Source organism: Sorex araneus, chromosome X (genome assembly GCF_027595985.1).
Source record: "Sorex araneus isolate mSorAra2 chromosome X, mSorAra2.pri, whole genome shotgun sequence".
Lineage (NCBI taxonomy): Eukaryota > Metazoa > Chordata > Mammalia > Eulipotyphla > Soricidae > Sorex > Sorex araneus.
Window position 1 is genome coordinate 101,896,328 of NC_073313.1, and position 20,730 is coordinate 101,917,057.

Sequence of the window (20,730 nt, forward strand, 5' to 3'; positions counted from 1 at the left end):
TTATCATTTTTCCAAGGGTAATATCTTTGAAAGTGGAGAGGTAAATTAAAAATATTTCCATATCTAAGTTATTCTAGTTTTCTCCTATGTTTGTCTTTTAGGAATTTTTGCAACTTTGCATTTTATATTATGTGTATATATGATTCATTTTGAGTTACTCTTCTTTGGATATGAGATGTGTGTAATTGGGAGCTGGAGAAAGAGTATATATAGGGTAAGATACTTTCTTTACATATGGCTGACCCCCATGTATGATCTCTGGTACTGCATATCGTCCCCCACACACCACAAAGAGTGATCCCTGAGAACACGCCCAAGAGTAAGCCCTGATCACTGCCAAGAATGGCTTCCAAACCAAATGGGAAAAAAAAGTGTGTGAAATTTTATTTTTGCTTTCTTTCTTCCTTCCTTCTTTTCCTTTTTGGAAACTCACTTGGAGGTGATCAGAAACTGTTTCTTGATCAGTGTTTAGAGGCCACTCTGGCAGTGCTCAGGACACCATGGGAGCAGGAATTTGACTGTGTTCAGCCCTATGCAATGCAGGTATCTTATCACTTGCACTGTCTGTGCCTGCGTACTTTCCTCCCTCCGCTCTTCCCTCCCTGATTTCTCTATGTCACTTGTTCAAATAAAATTTGTGGAAAATACTGTCCTGGACATTGCCAAAGATCAATTAACTGGGCTGATGCAGGTTTATTGCCAAGTTCTATGTTCTGTTCCGTTTATCTATCCTTTAGAAATAGTGTATTTTTGAATTACTATAGTTTTGTCTCAAAATCGGTGTCTGTCTTCCAGTACTCCTCTCATTTTTTGTGGTTGTCTTTGTATAGATATTTTTGTGCATATTCTGCTAAATGCTTACCTACGTTTTTCATTGTTTAGAGATATAACATAAATGAAATCATGATTTTATAAGAATGCAACAAATGTCTGTGCATTGATATTTTAGCCTGCTACTTTGCTGTATGTGTTTGTTGCTGGGAGTGTTTTTGACAGAGTCACTTGGGTTTTCTATGTACAATATTATGTCATCTGTAAATTATTATAGTACTTTTAAATTATTTTTCTTGCCCTATCTATGTAGCCACAATTCTTGTGGTTAAGATGTCCAATATGATGCCCCATCCTTGTCTTACTCCTGATTTTAGATGAAGGGCTTTTTGTAGTACCCCACTGACCATTTAAAAAATTTGTTTCTTCTTTGTAAAGTTTAACATATTGTGCATTTTAAGGAATTGGTCCTAGGTTCAATTCATCTAGATCAGACATTCCCAAACTTACTTGGCCTACTGCTCCCATTTCAGAAAAATACCTAATATGCCTTGGAAATCAATCTTCTTTAAGTGATCAAGCAGAAAGTGTGTCCCATTTGCACCTGAGAATAATGCTGCCCTAGCTGGATTGTTTCAGGATACAGTATTGCCCACTATGGATACACTGATCAAAGTTATCAAGTTTGTGAATATAGGTTGCTCACATATTGATATCAGATGTTTGAATTTATTTATGCTTTTTAAAATTCTTCTAGCAAGGTTAAAATATTTCTCAATAAATTGTTCTTTTGTAATGGCTCTCATGAAATTAAATTCATCAAAAATCAATAAAATCCTGGGACATGGGGCTGGATCATTGCTACAGGGGCTAAGGCTCTTGCCTTGTATGCAGCTGACACAGATTCAATCCCATGTGGTTTCCTGAGCACAGAGATGGGAGTAGCACCCCTTAGCATGACTGGGTATGGCTCCAATTCCCGCAGCCCAAAATAATTTTGATTTTGGGAAGATAGCTTAGTGGGCTAGAACACTTGCTTTTTATCTAGAAGCCCCTGATTTGATTCTGAGCCTGTCATAGTCCGTCAGGCACTGCCAGGAGCGGCCCCCCAGCACAGGGCTGAGAAGCCCCTGACCATTTCTAGGGGTGGCTCAAACACCAAAATTCAAAAACTGAAAACTCTTCCTTATTTGCTTATCAGTTTTCTTCCCTGAATCTTTTTTAGTTATAATTCATTGGTCTTATGTTTTCATGAGGACAACATGATTTGAAGATTGTAAATAAATTGATAGTCAAATATATCAGTCAATTCATGTTTTAAAAATGTCATAAAGGTCTTCACTTTGGTAGCAAATATTTAAAAATTTAGAATGCAAAATTTTTATTCACTGACTTATATGCTTCTAGAATTTGCAAAGAAAGTGTTTGAAGTAGATATGACAATTGAAGGAAATATTTAGAAAAATCGCAACTATATCCTGAAGTATTTTATCTGAGTATTTTTGCTTTTACATGCGAAAAACGTCCTCAGTTTATTTAGTTTCTTTTAAATAGGTTAGCCCTGGTGATATAGCAAGTTTACATTAACTCAAAGGTGGAAATAAAATATAAAATTTTATGCTATAAGCATGTTTTTAAAATGGAGGTTAGAAAGGCATCTGGATTTTCCAACATGGTTCAAATACTGAATCTTTCTTTCCCCCCAGGAACTGTAAGCCTTGCCAATATTTTCCCTCTAGAAAAAAATATAAATTATTACCTAAAGCAGGTAACATTAAATCATTAGAGAAAAAAATGAAGTTTAGACATAACTTTGTAAATTCTTCAATTTTGTGCATAGTGATGGCATTTTTTAAATGTTATCTTTACACATCTGCATTTCTTTCTGTGAATCTTCCCAAGTTCTAGAGAAAAACATAGTTTCACTATTAGCTTATGTTGTTACAATGGGACATTAACAGTAGCTAGGGCCTAACTGGGTAAACTTTAAGTGTAATTCCTGATCAGTTTTATGCATTTATCTAAGTTATTTGTCCACTTCGTGTCTCTTTTACTCCTCTGCAAAATAGAGTTGCTACTTGAGGCTGTGGAGATAGCGAAGCCAGTAAGGAGCTCGCCTGTGTTCCTTGGCTCCTTGTATGGTCCCCTGGGCACAGTTACGAAAATTCCTTGAGTTAGAAATCAGCCCTGACCACAGCTGGGGTCCAAGTATAGATGCTACTTGCCCTGCCCATTTTTTTTGCACAGTTTGCAGAATGAATTAATATAAAATATATGGAAGTTCTTAAAAGAGTACACTTCCATGCAATTATTTAGCATTGCCGCAATATTAGCACAAGAGCCCTTTGCCAGTATGCAACCAGAATGTGCTCCTGGTCTTCCTCAGCACATGAAGGAATGAGAGTAAAAAAGTCCAATCAACATTTTTGCATACATTTCAGTCTGCCTCCTCAAACTTGCACAGCTCTAATTGTGTCTAATGAAAGAAAAGTAGCATTTTTAGGTCCCAGTTGAAGGAAATGTTTTAAATAGAACCGGCCTGGGGGCATTTTTTCCAAAATAAAATCTAAATAATGCAAGATTGCGGGTGGGAACCGTTCCAGGGACTGGATTACACAAGTAATAAAAATCACCCCGAGTCTGTCAGGCAGTCTTGATCGTACCTTGCCTAGGTCAGCAACAGTGACAACCAGACTCACACCAGATCTTGTCTTCGAATTCCAGAGCCCTTGCTCATCATCTCGCATGTGTGCATAGGTTAAACAGGAATTTGGCAGTAGCCTTTTTCACCAGCTCGAGACTGGAGCCAGAGTGGATTGCTGCGGAGCCTGGTTGCACGGTTATTTGTGGTTAAGGTTTAGAAAAGACAGCAACTTTCCCACCTTCAACCTATATGCCTTCCTGAGGGTTCCCTGTGTCTATCCCTTCCCAAGTTAATAAACGGTGCTGTCTGGGAGGGCGGGCTGGCAGGCAAGCACGCAGCAAGCAGACGCTGCAGCTGGCAGGCTCCGAGACCAAGAGTACCGGCCGGCTGGGGCTGAGGCAGAGGAGCGAGTCTCGACCTTCTCCTTAACCCTGGCCTCTGGCTCGGGCTGGACCTCCCAGAGTGACAGCGCGCCCTACCGCCTTACCAGCCCGGCCGGGCGGCACAGGCTGCAGGGCTCAGGAATGTACACAGAGGAATATCTCATGTCTTTTGTCCCTGGAAACCTTACCTAGAGGTCTGGACTTTATTACAGAGGAAATTAGTCTAAGAAACTCGCAGAAGATTTACTGGATCTCTTTTAACTATTCAACCTACAAGGTATTGGTGTTTGGCAAGTAGCGAGGACTCAAAATAAACTGGATGATCTTCCTTCCTGTTTTAAATGTTTTCTCTTGATTAACTGAAAAAATATTTTTATTGTTTGAGATTTCTTTTTGGCTTACGCGATTATTAATAATGGTTTCTCACGCACATAAATTTTAAATTTTTGGTTTGGCCTCCAAACTCAGCGGTGCTCTGGGCTTATTCCTGGCTCTCCGCTCAGGAATCATTCCTTGGAAGGGCTCTGGGGACTGTTTGCAGTGCAGGATCTAACTAGGTCAGCTGCGTGCAAGTCAAGCATCCTAGCAGCGCTCTTCTGTCTCTGCCTTTGATTACCATTTTGTGTGTGCCTATTTCAGTGTATATTTTTCAACCTTTAAGACCTCTCAGGATCCACTGGTACTATGCCTTTCACTCAATTGCCCTCTTCCAGATTCTTCCCATCAAGTAGCACCCTGAAGTCACAGGTCTATTGCAATTCACTGCTGTTCAGTGCATTCAGTGGCCTTGGAGTGTTTAATCCAGGTGGTTATCTTCCTTTAGTGTTTAATACATATAAGAAAAACCTGTGATAATTTATTTTCCCTCATTCCTCACGTATATTAGTTCTCTCTGTCTTCCAGATGTAGCCAGCATATCCCTTTTTTTTGTTGGTATGCAGATACAGAACACTTACTAAGCCTATGGAAATGCCAGTAAAATTATCTTGGGTAATATTTTCTAATCACAGGGAAAATGATTGCTTTTCATGTGCTTTAGCACAAAATTGTATCCCTAACCTTGGGAATGTTTTTTGTTTTTGTTTTTGTTTTTTGGCTACACGTGGCAGTGCTAAAGTCTTACTCCAGGTTCTGTGCTCAGGAGACTATTCTGTGGTGCCTGGTACCAAACTCCTGTGCTCTACCCATTGTACTATCATTGCACTCAGTCCCCATGATTTCTGACCCCTCCCTTTTTTGGTTTCTGAGCCACACTTGGTAATCAGGACTTATTTTTATTCCTAGCTGTGCATTAGACATTTCTACTATTGGTGGGGGAACTCATATGTTGCTGGATATTGAACCTAGGTCTCCCTGTGCAAGTCAAGCACCTCATCAACTGTACTTTCTTTGGTCTCTGGAATTGTGATTTTTTTACCAATAAAATAACTCAGTCTCTAGAGTTAGCAGGGTAATTAGTACCACAAGAGGGTATATCTCTTTAATATATACATTTGATGCCTTTTTCTCTTGAATAGCTTTTATTGAACATTGTTATCTCTTTATTTAGATCCAAGAGATAGATAAAACAAAATCAACAAACCCCAGGCTTAATTATCTAATAAGCAAATGATAGAAAATAACAGAGAAGAGCAAAAGCGGAAATTCAGGGCTGAAATAGACTTAGTGATTCTAAGATCCAAATAAATACTATTGTGACTAAACACTGAGTGAAGAACAAGGTGCTATAAAATTATAGATCATGGAAGGCCTTTAATGAAGCAAAAATACATGAAAATATTGAACATTGAATACTGAAGTATTATAAATGAGGTCAAGAAGAGCCAAACTGATTGAAACAAGCTTTACCATCTTGCCTGTGATTTCCAAAACCAAATCTGGTTTTAGGTTTATGGCTTTAAAAGAGTCTGTTCAATAGTGCGAACAAAATACACTTACATTTGACGGTCAACAGTAGTTTCTGACACCATTTGAGTTCTAGAAAGAAATTAAGAGAGAAAGGAAAGAACACACCACCTACATTGTATACGGGGCTACACTTAAACATCAGAATAGAATTTTATTTGATAACATTTGTCTCAGAAGATATCAGACGTGTGCATAGTTAAGAGTGTGGATCAGTAATTAACTACATCAAAAATTAAAGTAGCAGTCATTTTTAACTTGTTAGTCATTTTAATTAACTTGGTTAGTTTGTATGCTCCATTAGCATCAGCCTTCTGTACTCCTGTGTATGACATGTTGTCTTCCATATTGTAAAATTTCAGCGTGAAAGAAGTAATCCTCGTAGTAGCAATTGCTTGAGGCCATCTTAAAAATCTTGCATTCTAGGTTCACAGAGTAGTATAGGAACTTGTATAGTATAGTATAGTATAGTACTTGCAACTCACCCCAGTTTGAATACCCCCACTATGATTTCAAGATGTGGAAGAACGACCCGTGTGTTAAGTGGCTGAGAGCTGCCTCCTAGGCCTCCCCAGCAGAGGAAAACAGAGACAGGGGATCACAGACTGGTAGTCAAAATGGCCCATTTAATGCAGAACTGTTAGCATACTTATAGAATATCTGAGGCGGCTCAAGGTGTAGGACTGCATGTAGTTCTGATTGATTGTTTACAGAGGAAAGCTTTTCCACGGAGACAACTCTCTGGGGGGCTGGGGGTTAACTCAAGGAGACACACTGTCTCCCAGTGGCATCTATATTGCTTTTCTCTTTCCCCGGCTACTAGTAAATATTAAACAATTAAATTTTCTTCTTATTATATACTTGAAATTATTTGGATAAACACAATAAGAGATATAGATTCTAAACTTTATTTCTCTGAGCTCCAAGGGCAAGCAAGGCTTTTACTGTAAATCCCAGACTAAGTCCTCAGTCCAGTTCAGTTTGACCTTCCCCATGGAGTTCCTGTCTCTTAAGTTATAACAGTTTGCATCAATGCCATGCATTTATGCTTTCCAGACTATCTCATTTTGATGCCTGGGTAGCTTTGCCACTTGCCACAGGTCCATTCAAGGCCCATGGTGGGGTTACCCACTGTGGGTGTTAGGAACTATGGATGCTGAAGGCTGAGTCAAGTAATTATGATGGATGCCTGCCCAAGAGTAAATATATTTCAGGGTTAGTCAACTCCTAAATATTAGTAGGATAGCATTAACAGTCTTTCTGTGTTTAAGTAAAGAATATTACTCTATAATAAAATATGGGGGGCTGGAGCGATAGCACAGCGGGTAGGGCATTTGCCTTGCACGCGGCTGACCCGGGTTCGATTCCCAGCATCCCATACGGTTCCCTGAGCACCGCCAGGAGTAATTCCTGAGTGCATGAGCCAGGAGTAACCCCAGTGCATTGCCGGGTGTGACCCAAAAAACAAACAAACAAACAAAAATATGATAATTTATAGGAAAGAAAAGCAAATAACTCACTTCAATTATAAAGTCCAGAGTCACATAAGTAACCAAGCCTGACTTGGGGAATTGTAAAGCACAAAGAGAAGGTTAAAGATAAACTCGGGATTAGGAGTCCTCATAATAGCACTGCAATTTTCTCGGGGAGGGGGTATGAAAAGTGGCAATTCATTGATGAAGCCTAAAATACTTAGGGATAACATACAACAACCACCATATAAGTTACCCTACTACCACAGGTGATCACTCTGAGCACAGAACCAGGAGTACCTGAGTATTACTGGATATGGATGCAACACCCTAAACCCCCAAAATTATTGTCTGCAGTACCAATTTTATATACAGGGATGTTGTCACTTAGTTACAAAATCATTTCACTTTTAGTTCATTTTTTGTTTTTTTTTAGAATTATGTTCATACTCAGCAGTGTTCAGGGGCTAGTGATCCCTGGCAGAGCTTGGGGCTCTGTATGTGCTGCACGGGATCAAACCCGGGTCACCACATGTAAGACAAGAGCCTTAATTCCTGTCCTATTTCTCTTCCCCCAGACACTTGATTTTCTTAAGTGCCTTTGCAATTTGAATTTTTAATTGCAGACATTCCTTGATATTTAGAAAGATATGGTATGGAAATATTCCACCAAGAGATAGACAGTTGACCTTCTATAGCTTACCAGATTGCTTAGGATTTCTTCTTAATTCTTCCAAATTTTTTTGTGTGGAGACTTTACAACTCTTATAATACATGTAGAGTAATGATGGGAGAAATCATAGGTTATGCATAGTAAATAGAAAACTTAATTTCTAAGCCTTGTGATAAAGTTATATGTTTAAATTCTTTTATAATTTTATATTCTTGTATCACTTGTAGTCCCGTTGATCTTCGATTTGCTCGAGCGGGAGCCAGTAACATCTCCATTTGTCCCTGTCGCGAGCTAGTGTAGCCCAAAGATATCTGCTCGCTCCAGGAACAGAAAGAGCCTCAAATCGTTCACTCAGAGATTTGACAAATTTGTTTTTATATTAGTAAATAAAATTAACCTAGACTGACCATACTTTACTATGATTTCTATTTTGTAGGAGCCTAGAAAGAAACTCATGGCATTCTTCAGTTACTCAAAATTAAAAATTATAAAAATCGTCTTATCTGCTTTATATTTTCTGGCTTTCAGTATATATCTAGTAAAAGGAAATTATGACTTACGAAACAATAGAAAAACGAATAAATCTTTGGAAAACCTATTAAGGCACTACCCAGGTCGACAATAGAAATTGGTGTAGCTCTAAGTTACAGACATATTCACAAGTTTTTTCACCAAATCTTCATCATACCAATATTTACTGTGGGGGAAAACATCTGATGGTCTTATCATTGAGAAGATGTGTCTGTCTATTCTATGTAGTTCTATATCTATTTCATGGACTGAGATATACACATTAGAATTTTCATATTTCAGTTGAAGTAGGAAACTGTTCTGTGTTGGTTTGCTATTGTTTTTTTATTTATAAGTGTAGTTCTAAATGGGAAAGTTAATAACTTTGAAGTATATTGTGTACAAACAAACTAATAAATACCTAATAAAACCATTTTGCTATTTCTCTGTTTCTACAGAAACTCGACATATTGCATGAAGGTGTCAATGTCCTTGACTGTTGCAGAAAATGAATCAGGTCTGTGCTACAATAGCAAGATCCGCTATTTAGAAAAATCTGAAGTTACTAAAAGAAAAGAGATCTTCTGCCCAGATATGGATGACTTCAAAAAATCCGATCAAGAGCCTGATGTTGTATGGTACAAGGTAATTCAGCATGGTGTAAACTGCATTTTTAAAACATTTAGCCACTAACCATATTGGAAATGGAAAAACAAATTTTATTTATCATATATTGTGTTAGATATTTAATAGAGAATAATCAACAGATCCACAGCTGAATATTTCAACCTATGACTCCTATGTAGCACTGGAATTCATTTCCATCTGCCAGCAGGTATCAGAAGCAATCCCACCTTCTTGAAATGGTAAAAATAAGTAAAATCTCTTCTACCACAATTTATGGGCTGAAGTGATAGCACAGCAGGTAGGGTGTTTGCCTTACACGCGGCAGACCCGGGTTCAATTCCTTCGTCCCTCTCAGAGAGCCCAGCAAGCTATTGACAGTATCCTGCCCACACGGCAGAGCCTGGCAAGCTACCCGTGGAATATTCGATATGCCAAAAACAGTAACAAGTCTCACAATGGAAACGTTACTGGTGCCCGCTCAAGCAAATAGATGAACAATGGGAGGGCAGTGGAAGTACAGTGCTACCACAATTTATAGATGAGTGAAGATTTAAATAATGTGAAAGAAAGGGTTTTAGGGCAATAGAAATACGATTGTGATATACAAGGGGCACTAATTATGAGTAAAGATATAATGAATAGCAACTATGTTATGGTCTTCATCATGAGAGCTACGTCAATCAGTACAAAGGAGGAAAATTGTCTCAGTTCAGGGTATGTGAACACATGAAATAACATGGTTAACTTACATCCAAACTTACCTTCAACATAAGAACATTGACTAGGAAAGGAGTTACAGAGTTATGTCTAAGAGAAGCAACAAGGAAGGGATCTATACACTACTACTCATAGGTGTTCAGTGTCAAGGGGAAGTAGCAGTTTCACTAGAGCCTGACATTACTAGAGAGTGCTGGACTGTCAAGAGTCCAGTGGCCTTACAGCACTATATGAGCTGTAGCATATAGAGAAGCAGGATAAATACTCTAACCTAATGGTCTTCAAACACTGCATCCATGGACTAGTGTTAATCCATAGGAATAAATTCTGGCCGTCAGCATTCTCTAATAACATTCATTCTATCTCATCATTATTTTTAATTTTTCTGCTGAATTCTTGAACTGTCTTCACTTTGTTAGATAGTCCTATCATTGAATAGCAAAGTAACTTATTTCTCCTAAATATTAATCTTCATTTCTAAGAAATAGAATTGCATTCTGACAAAAGTAATAGTACCATGCTTAAGGCACTTACCTTTCATGTGGCTAGGCTGATTTGATCCCCAGCATTGCATGTATTCCATCCTGACCTGCACAGCACCACCAAAAGTGACCCTGAAAACAAATCCAGAAGTAAGTACTGAGAAGTTTTGGATGTGGCCCAATCCCCCACCAAAAAAGGGGGATGAAGAAGTATACTAACAATAATGAAACAAATGGCTTTTCCATCTCTGCCTTTATAATATATAATACTTCTCTAATGTTTATAACAAACAAAATAATTACAGATAGCATATAGTTGATTACTAAAATATTTTAGCCTCCATTTCATAGGAAAAGTGACTGCTGGAGATTTAGAGAAGATAAGTGACTTCACAAAAGTTAAAAAACAATTTGTGATTTAAACCTTGGCTACAGTACCTTTGTCCTTATCCATTACACTATACTAATGAATCATTATCTGTTTTTTGAAAAACAGAATAGAACGCTTAAGAGTTCTTTAAATTCCCAAATGCACTATTGACCCTGCTTCTCACACGTAATTTTGAGTAAATCACTGTAAAATGTGTTGGCAAGGGTCAGAGAGAATTTACAGGGATTAAGGCATTTTCCTTGCACCTGGCCAACCCCAGTTGAATCCCTGAGCACAGCCAAGAGTGATCCCTGAGTACTGTCAGGCATGGTCCCAAAAGAAACAAAGTATTGGCAAAATTTTTCCTTTCTCAGTCATTTCTCCTGCTTGCTTTTCCATAAGTGCAATTTATACCACTGCAGCATGAAGTAATTTTGCTTTGGATAAAACAATGTAAAATGGAGGACTCAACCTGTCTATATTTCATTCTGGTGCAAACCCAAAGTTAGACATGTAATGTACAATATAGTCTCCCTAGTGTTTGGAAATAACATTGAGAACTGTGCCTTGCAGCAATCCTTTTCCAAGTCATATTATGAAGTATACATAGTTTTTAAACTTTTTCTTTTTTACCTCTTTTTGAATTTTTACTTACTAAACACCTTATTATTCACTGAGAACACTGTTGTCACCAAGGTGTAAAATTTATCATATTTCTAAGTCAAGAATATTGTAACTTTCAGAGCAGAGAGATAGTATAGGGAAACTGCCTTATGACTGGTCAGCCTTGGGTGCATGCCTGATATTGAATATGAACCTGAGCATGGAGCCAGAAATAGAGCATATATATCACCAGTGTTGCCCCAGTGACCTCCTCCTAAACAATATCCTAACCTTAGGGGATGAAGCGATAATATAGCAGATAGAGCACTTGCCTACTATGTGGCAGACCCAGGTTTGATCTCAGACATCCCATATGGTTTACAAGCACTTCCAGGAGTTATTTCTGAGTGCAGAGCCAGGAATAAGCCCTGAGCACAGTCATAAAGAATTTGGCGAACAGCTGCTGCTTGAAATAAATCACAGTTGAAAACAGTAAAAGGCAAAACACTTACCTGCTTGTCTCATAAAGAACTGTGCAAATCAAGGTGCCCTATTATTTTTTTACATTTTTAATTTTATTAAATCATGCTGATTTACAAATCACCATGATTTAATAAATCATGAGAATTGAGTTCAGAATTGAGTTTTAGATGTACAATATTGCAGCACTGATATTACCATCAGTGTCAACCTTCCACCACTAATGTCTCCATTTTCCCTCCTATATCCATCCCCCTCGGGCTTGCCCTCTTGACAGGCACCTTTCTAAATTTGGTCATTAAAGTTTGGGTCTCTTGATTTCAGTCTCCTTGACTGTGGTTTGGGCATTTGGCTCTATCATTCCTGAACACCACCATTGTACCTTAATACCCTAACCTGGCTCTGTTGCTTCTCATCTGTCTCTTGCCCCTCCTGACCACTCTTTCTTTCCTTCTATTACCTATACTCTGGGGTCAAGGTTGATCTATGCACCCTCTTCTTTAAAACATTGCATCCCCTCATCCAGTTATTCTAAATACCACATGTAAGTTATATCATTTTGTGTTTATCCTTCCTATTCTGGCTGACTTCACTTAACATATCTTCCAGTTCCATCCATGATGCTGTGAATTTCATGGTTTCATCATTCCTTACAACTGTGTGGTAGTGTAGTACTCTGTTGTGTTTATATGCTACTTCTTTGCCACCCACTTATCTGTCACTGGACATCGAGGTATTGTACTTACATACATTAGCAATTGTACTGATCGCTGTAATGAAGAATGGTTGCACATATTTTTGGAATGAATGATTTTCTGACTTGTGATAGAGAGATAACCAAAGGTGCAATTGTTGGGTCATATGGCAACTCGTTTCTGAGTTTACTGAGTACCCCCCATACTGTTTTCCATAGGGATTGGACCCGGCAAAATTCCCACCAGCAGTGGATGAGGATTCCTTTTGTACCACACCACATCCCTGCTAACAAAGGTTGTTCCAAGTAGAATGTTATTAAAATATATTCCTTTGGGGACCAGAGAGTAGAGGGGGTATGACACTTGCCTTGTTTGTGGCCAACCTGGGTCCCATTCTCAGCACTACATATGGTCCTTTGAGCCTGCCAGAAGTGATTCGCGAGTGCAGAGCCAGGAATGAGCACTGCCAGGTGTGGGCACTATCAAATAAATAAATAAAAATATGTACCTGTTGGTACTGGAGCAATAGCACACAGGTAGGTAGTTTGCCTTGCACACAGCCGACCCGGGTTCGATTCCCAGTATCCCATATGGTTCCCCGAGCACTGCCAGGAGCCACAGAGAGGCATGAGTATCTTTGTAAAGGAGAAAAATATTAACTAATCTATTAGTTAATATTCCCAAAGTATATACAAGTTGAGAAATTTTTTTCACAAATAGTTTCATACTATAACTTACACAGAAAATGATAATTAGCTGATGAGATAATCCGATGGGTTATCCTAAGGGCTTTGGCTGTTCTGGCCCCTGTGTTACTGTGTTAAGGCTAGGTTGCATATTAATGTGTCTATTTATTATTTCTCCACTAGCACTTTAAGTGCTGTGGTCCACTGAGTTAGCAGTTCTAGTCTACTTTTATATACAATGTAATATATGATGTTTTGCCTAAAGAAGACGTTGTAAGCCAACATTATTCTTATAATGCAAAGGTGTATGGAGGTGACCAATTTCTATTAGAATTCTATAAGAAAAAGGTGATAAGACTGTACATTGGTAGCTGTCATGATAGTATTTTACAGATGAGCAAACAAATAAGTTTACAGAGCTCAATTAGTGAACACATAGCTAATTAAGAATTCAAACCCTGCATTAACGTTCTTCTAATAATATCACTCTATTCTGATAAGTATATACTTTACATATATAATACATTGATTTAAATAAGATTCCCCTCTCAAAGTTGTTTCTTTGGACCAATTTCTGAAATCATTTCAAAGGATACCTTAATGATTCTACTTCCAAATGTACTAAAATGAGTCAGAAAAGTGATTTTTCCAAGACGTAATTGGAATTGAATAAAATAAATTATAACATAACTGGGATCTTAGAGATCATTTCTTTTGTGTCTGGGAATAGCATCATTTTATCCTATGTGGTTTCACTGTAGCATTAATGAAAAAAATAAAACATCCCGGCCTACACTAAAAAAACCATATTGTTCAAGGACCTGGTTGTGTTATAGTGGTTTTGACTAAAGTAGAAATTTCAGAAACTATTGAAAATAGGTTAGGACTTACTATGTAAAGGGACACAGAAGTCCATAATGACTTGCTAAAGTCTAATGATTTGCTCAAGGCTAACAAAACCCAATTCTCTTAGAAAGGAGTTCCATTCTGCTAATACTTTAAATATATTATTTACTATCTATACATAGAGATACATATCTCTCCATCTCTCAATTTTCTTAAAAGTAAACATAGAAACATCTTTTCTAGTGCTCCTCATCACAAACAAATGTATCGCAAACATAACTTAATACTGATATCATGGATCAAAATTATTTTAATAGTTTCAATATAGTTCATTAGGTTAGAACTACCTTATTTTATTTTTGTTTGTCTATTCTTCTGAAGAATATTTTGTTCTTTTTTAGAATTACGGTGTTATAATAAAAATCATTGTAAATATACCTGCATAACTTGATTGTAATCATGTATATACTCTATTACCATTACTATTCAACATTACTTAGAGTCGACAGCTAATCCAATAAGAAACATAGATGAAATACACTGTATAGGTATTACAAAGAAGAAATAAATTGGTCTTATTTTTAAGATTATATTATTGTATATCATGAAAATCAAGAAATTTAACACAAAATAAGACTAAAGTTAGAAAACAGCTTAATAAAATTGTATAAAATATTCATTAACTTTTGCTTTTGCTAGCAATAGTTAGATCTGTAAAAGGGGAAAAATAAAATACTCTCACGTAGAATATTGACATGAATTTTAAAAAATGAGAAGGGATTTATATAACTTATCTCTATATTTAATTGTACAAAATAAGTCTTAATTGACGGAAAAGCAGAACATATTTTAACATGGGGGAAATCTCATAGAAGATGAGACCAGTTCCCTTAGGTTTTATCTAAATAATCTAATATTCTAGACTATCATTTTTTTCTTCAGCCAGCAGTGCTCAGGGGATACTCCTCACTTTGTGCTTGGGGATCCATGAAGTGTCAGGGATCAAGCCCTAAATTGCTTCAATCAAGCCCTTGCATGTGAAGCATGTGCTCAGCTGTTTGACTAAATTATTATTTTTATATAAATGAAATGAATTTTCTGGCTTTGCTATCTATTTGGCTTCAAATGTCTCCTTATTTATTAAATTTTTGGTTTGGGAGACCACACCCAGCTGTGCTCATGACTTCCTTCTATCTCTGTATTCTGGGATCATTTATGGCAGAGCTCAGAGTATCCTATAGGTTGCTGGGGATTGAATCTAGTATGGTCACATGTAAGGCAAGTGTGCAATCCTCTGTAATATCTCTTTTGTCCCAGGACTATTATTTGTTAAGATTATTGGTGACAAGATTTTATTCCCTTTTCTTTGGGGGGATGTTCCAGGAATCAAATTCAGGTAAACAGCATGCAAGGCAAGTGTATTATCCATTATACTATCTCACTGACCCCTAAAATAGTTTTTATTGAAAGAGACATGCAGAGATATGAGGGGAGAGAAAGACAGGAAGAGATATGTGTTCAAGAAATAATATAGGCTTTCTAGACTGTGAAAAGCCTGTGAGATGAGTTCACATAGATGAATGAATTTACCATAATAGCCAAGAAAACTGTAGGGGTATTAATATTGCTATAATATTAGTTAAAATGGTAAGTTTAGGAAAAAATCATTTTAGTAAAATAGAAAATCCATATATGTCCACATCTATATGCATGCATGTCTTTATTTGTGTATCTATACATGATTAATATATGATAACATTTAATTTTAGTGAATATAAAGGGGTGATAATAAGTCAATAAAATGATGCACGTATAATTGTCTATTCATTTAGAAGTATTAAACATTTCTGACACATGTTCTGTTTAGAATAAATTTAAAATATATTGTAAGGAGTAAATCATTCATTTACAACAATAATAAGTTAGCAATGACTATTTGTATTTCAACATCAAAGTTGAATTTTATTTTAAAAACTTAATCTAATAATTAAAGTTTTCAGTGACATTAATTCAGAATCAATCAGCCAAGGAATCTATGAAGAATTCGTTTTATTTTCATTTATTTCATTTTACTTTATTTTACGTGCTGTGTTTTATAAACTGTTATTGTAGGATTTCTTTTTTATTCATAGGATTGCTTGTATAAGCTGTTCTAGCACCACAACCTCCATCCATGGGTATATTTCCCTCCACCATTGTTCAAGGGTTCCTCACCCACCCTCTTCATCCCAATGATAAGCCCTGGACATTTGTGATTCACCTGTTTTGTTTCTCCATATCCCACATATGAGAGAAATAATTCTGTGTCTGTCCTTCTCCTTTGGTGTAGCTTCACTCAGCATGAAAATCTCCAGCTGAATCCATGTAGCAGAAAATGTCATGATATCATTTTTTCTTTTTTTTTACTTTTATTTTTAATTTTAATAATACCAAACATTTTCAGCAGATTATGTCTCAGTGAAGTCCATCTTGAGACAGTGGAGTCAGGCGTCGGGTGTGGCAGCTACTTTGGATTGTGGAAGCAAGCAGCTGCTGGGGGCTCTGCTTGGGTGGGCTCCAGGCTGACCCTCCCTGCTCTGGTTTACCTCAGTCTGTTCAATCTTTTGCAGTTCTGAGATTAACTGTGGCTTTTCCTGTCTTTCAAGATTTACTAGATTTTATTTTTTCTTATAGCTTAGTATTCCATTGTGGATATGTACCAGTTTCTTTATCCAGTCGTCTGATCTTGGATACTTGGATTACTTCCAGATTTTGGCAATTGTAAATAGTGTTGCAATTAGCACAGGTGTGCAGACATAAGATTTTATTTTATTGTCATCTGTGACCATTTTTTTACTGACACAGGACATAAATCCCAAATAATCATTTCCCCCCTCCTGTATATGGCAATACAGGGAAATTATTCAACATTTGTATATGATAAAGATGAGTAGAATATGAGTCTGTGACTAAGGAATGTGTACTCGGTATATGTAAAAACCACTGGTTATGGTTAGCATGCCACCATTAATTTAGATAACAGAATGTCATGTAATCACTGAATTTCAATTTTTCCACATAGGCAATAGTTAATAATATGTTCTTATAATTCTAGGATATTCTCTACTATTTTATTTATTATTATTTTTTATTCCCACTTGGGATATTTCTATTGACTTATCTTAATTCTCAGCATTTCATTCCTTATTCATGTCCAATCTATACGTGCACCTATCAAACATGATCTTTATTTCTACTACAGTGTATTTTCTAATTTATGTTTAATTATAATTTAATTTATGATTAATTATAACACTTTTATATATCTTCTGTTACTACATGTTGTCTATTTTTCAGTCTAAGAATTATAAATGTATGCCATATTTGAATTATTAATTTGCTGTGATTTATACTATTAAAATTTCAAGATGTATAATATTACCACATCACACAACCAGAGTATCAGCATGTCTCCACTTCTGGGAAGACCTAGAAGATCTTCTTTCACACACCTCAAACCCCCACTCAGTGACTTGAGATTCATAGGTTGACTCTCAAAGTTTGTTATCATTGATCATTATTCCCTTACTATGTTACTTTTTGAGTCTAGTTTTGGTGCTACTCTCTCTCTCTTCAAACAATGAGTTTGTGTCTTTAGATATAATGTTTTCGAAAGCCAGGCTATATTTACTGCATAAAATGAACTGAAGCCTTTGATGAGAAATTTTAGACTTCTTTGGTTAAGAAATAGATTTATTGCTTATCATAGCCTTGGGGTTTAGAGACAAAATTCCCTCTTTTGTTCTTTTCACTGTCTGTTAACTGGATATTTTTCTTTCCTTTCATTTAACTTTTTTGTTTTTGGTTTGTTTGGTGCTTTGGCTTTTAGGCCACACCTGGCAATGTTCAGGGGTTACTCCTGAGTATTCAGGAATCACTCCTGGCAGTGCTCAGGGGACCATATAGGATATGAGAGATAGCACCTGGGTTGGTCATATAGCACCAGATAAGAGTCCCAACCATTGTACTATTATTCAGGCCCCATGTTATCTAGGTTTTTCTAAAGACTTATCAAATGTAGCCTATACTGTGCATTTATTTTAGTTGTAATATCCTGTTATTGTACAGGATCCCTCTGAATGTGTTGGTAAAGTATGAAATAAATGGGAAAAGTCTATAATTCTATGATGACATTTAATTCTTATAGTGGACCTTATCCCTGGGTTATGACTGTTATAAGTGCTTCTTAGCTTCTCTCTTATTCCCTAACCCACAATTGGTGAGAAAAAAGACAGAAGATGGATCTGGCTTGTATTCCCCTCTTCAATAACTAGGTGGAATTTGGGGCTAGAGGAGTCTGAAATTGAGTATTACACTTATTTTGTTAAGGAAAACAGAATGATTTGAGTTTATTTCAGAACAGTTTCTTTTCTCAGTTCTTTTTCCATTGCCCAAAAGTCTGAAGGGATATTTTTCTGATATCTGTCAACAAACTCAATGAATCTCCTGGTTATAAACCCACAAAAATGTGACCACTTCCAAGATTGAGCACCCTGGAATGTTATAGTTCAGCTACTCCACAGTCTACAAAAACCTGGCAATTAGCCCTTAAGACTTCCTATCAGTTCTTGGTTCCGTAGCTGCTGAGTAGCTAGAAATCTCTATTTGCAGTCTCACCAGGATCTCTTGAATCTAGTGCATCAATTTTTACTGTGGCCTCAATTATATAATGACTATAATAAGAGTGAGTGATAGCACAGAGGTTGGGCATTCGCCTTTCACACAGCCGACCTGTGTTCGATTCCTCCGCCCCTCTCGGAGAGCCTGCAAGCTACCGAGAGTATCGAGCCCGCGCGGCAGAGCCTGGCAAGCTACCCAAGCGTATTGGATATGCCAAAAACAGTAACAATAAGTCTCTCAGTGAGAGACATTACTGGAGCCAACTCGAATAAATCGATGAGCAATGGGATGACAGTGACAGTGATATTGGTGGTGGTCAAGAAGAATTGTATAGCGGGTGCAAGAGAAAGTCTCTTTTTCAGACATGTTGAGCTATTGTTCAGCTATGATTTTTTGTTATAGTAAATATAGCTATATATTTTGGCTCCTGGTAGCTAGGATTTTTTTGTTATAGTAAAATATAGCTATATATTTTAGCTCCTGGTAGCACGCAAACACAATGCACAAAGCACAACATCTAATAGCCTAGTTCTCCCTCTTAGAGAACCTGACAAGCAACAGAGTCTATTGTCCGCTCAAGAGAGCATGACAAGCTCCCCATGGCATACTCATGTCCCAAATACAGTAACAGATATATACATACCTCTCAGAGAGCCTGGCAAGCTACTGAGAGTATCTTGCCCACACAGCAGAGCTGGCAGGCTACCCATGGCATATTTGATATGCCAAAAACAGTAACAATAGGTCTAATACCCCTGACCCTATAAGAGCCTCCAATTGTTGAGAAAGACGAGTAAGGAGAGGCTGTTAAAATCTCAGGGCTGACTTTTGGAAAACAATATGGGCAATTCTCAAAAAACTAGAGGTTGAGCTTCCATTTGATCCAGCAATACCACTGCTGGGAATACATCCCAGAGAAACAAAAAAGTATAGTCGAAATGACATCTGCACTTATATGTTCATCGCAGCACTGTTTACAATAGCCAGAATTTGGAAAAAAACCTGAGTGCCCTAGAACAGATGACTGGCTGAAGAAACTTTGGTACATCTATACAATGGAATACTATGCAGCTGTTAGAAAAAAATGAGGTCATGAAGTTTGCATATAAGTGAATCAGCATGGAAAGTATTATGCTAAGTGAAATAAGTCAGAAAGAGAGAGACAGACATAGAAAGATTGCGCTCATCTGTGGAATATAGAATAATAAAATAGAGTCTAACACCCAAGAATAGTAGAAATAAGTACCAGGAGGCTGTCTCCATGGCTTGGAGGCTGGTCTCTCATTCTGGGTAACTCAGAGAAGGGAACACCAAGTAAAATGTGGTTGGAAGTCATGCGGGGGAAGGGTGACACATGCCGAATGTAGACTAGAGACTGAACACAATGGCCACTCAACACCTTTATTGTAAACCACAACACCTAATCAGAGAGAGAGAACAAAAGGGAATACCCTGCCATAGTGGCAGTGTGGGGTTGGGGGTGATGGGATTGGGGAGGGTGGGAGGGATACTGGGTTTACTGGTGGTGGAGAATGGGCACTGGTGAAGGGAGGGATTCTCGAACTTTGTATGAGGGAAACATGAGCACAAAAATGTATAAATCTGTAACTGTACCCCCACGGTGATTCACTAATAAAAAATTTTTAAAAAATCTCAGGGCTGAGTGTAATAGAGACGTTACTGGTGCTCACTTGAGTAAATCAGGATGACAGTGATACAATGATAGTAAAATATGACATTTAGTTTAGAAGTTTACTTTTTACGTAGTGGAGTTATTTGATAACTGCATATGTAATTTCTTGTAACAGTCATGGAAAAAATAGGAACAATGGCTTAGGTTCCACAAGAGTGACTTGGTTAATGAACAATTCTTGATTCTTCTTGGAGAGCCCGGCAAGCTACCGAGAGTATTCCGCCTGTACGGAAGAGCCTGGCAAGCTCCCCATGGCATATTCGATATGCCAAATACAGTAACAATAACAAGTCTTATCCCCTGACCCTGAAAAGAGCCTCTGATAGTTGGAAAAAAACAAGGAAGAAGAGGCTTCTAAAATCTCACGGCTGGGAGGAATGGAGACATTACTGGCACCCAGTTGAATAAGTCGATGAATAACGGGATGACAGTGTACAGTGATATTGGTAGTATTTACAAGTTGTAAATGCTTTATATGGCAGATTAGAATTGAAGTGTATTCTGCCTAATTCTA

General features: G+C 37.4%; 1 protein-coding gene across 1 annotated transcript in view; it reads left to right on the forward strand.

Moving 5' to 3' along the window:
* The window catches only part of IL1RAPL2 (interleukin 1 receptor accessory protein like 2), a 663,031-nt gene that overhangs the window by 38,617 nt on the left and 603,684 nt on the right, over window positions 1-20,730 (forward strand). The window contains exon 3 of the mRNA XM_055121133.1: window positions 8,817-9,003. Within this exon, the coding sequence (XP_054977108.1) occupies window positions 8,817-9,003 (187 nt within the window). The remainder of the gene's footprint in view (window positions 1-8,816; window positions 9,004-20,730) is intronic.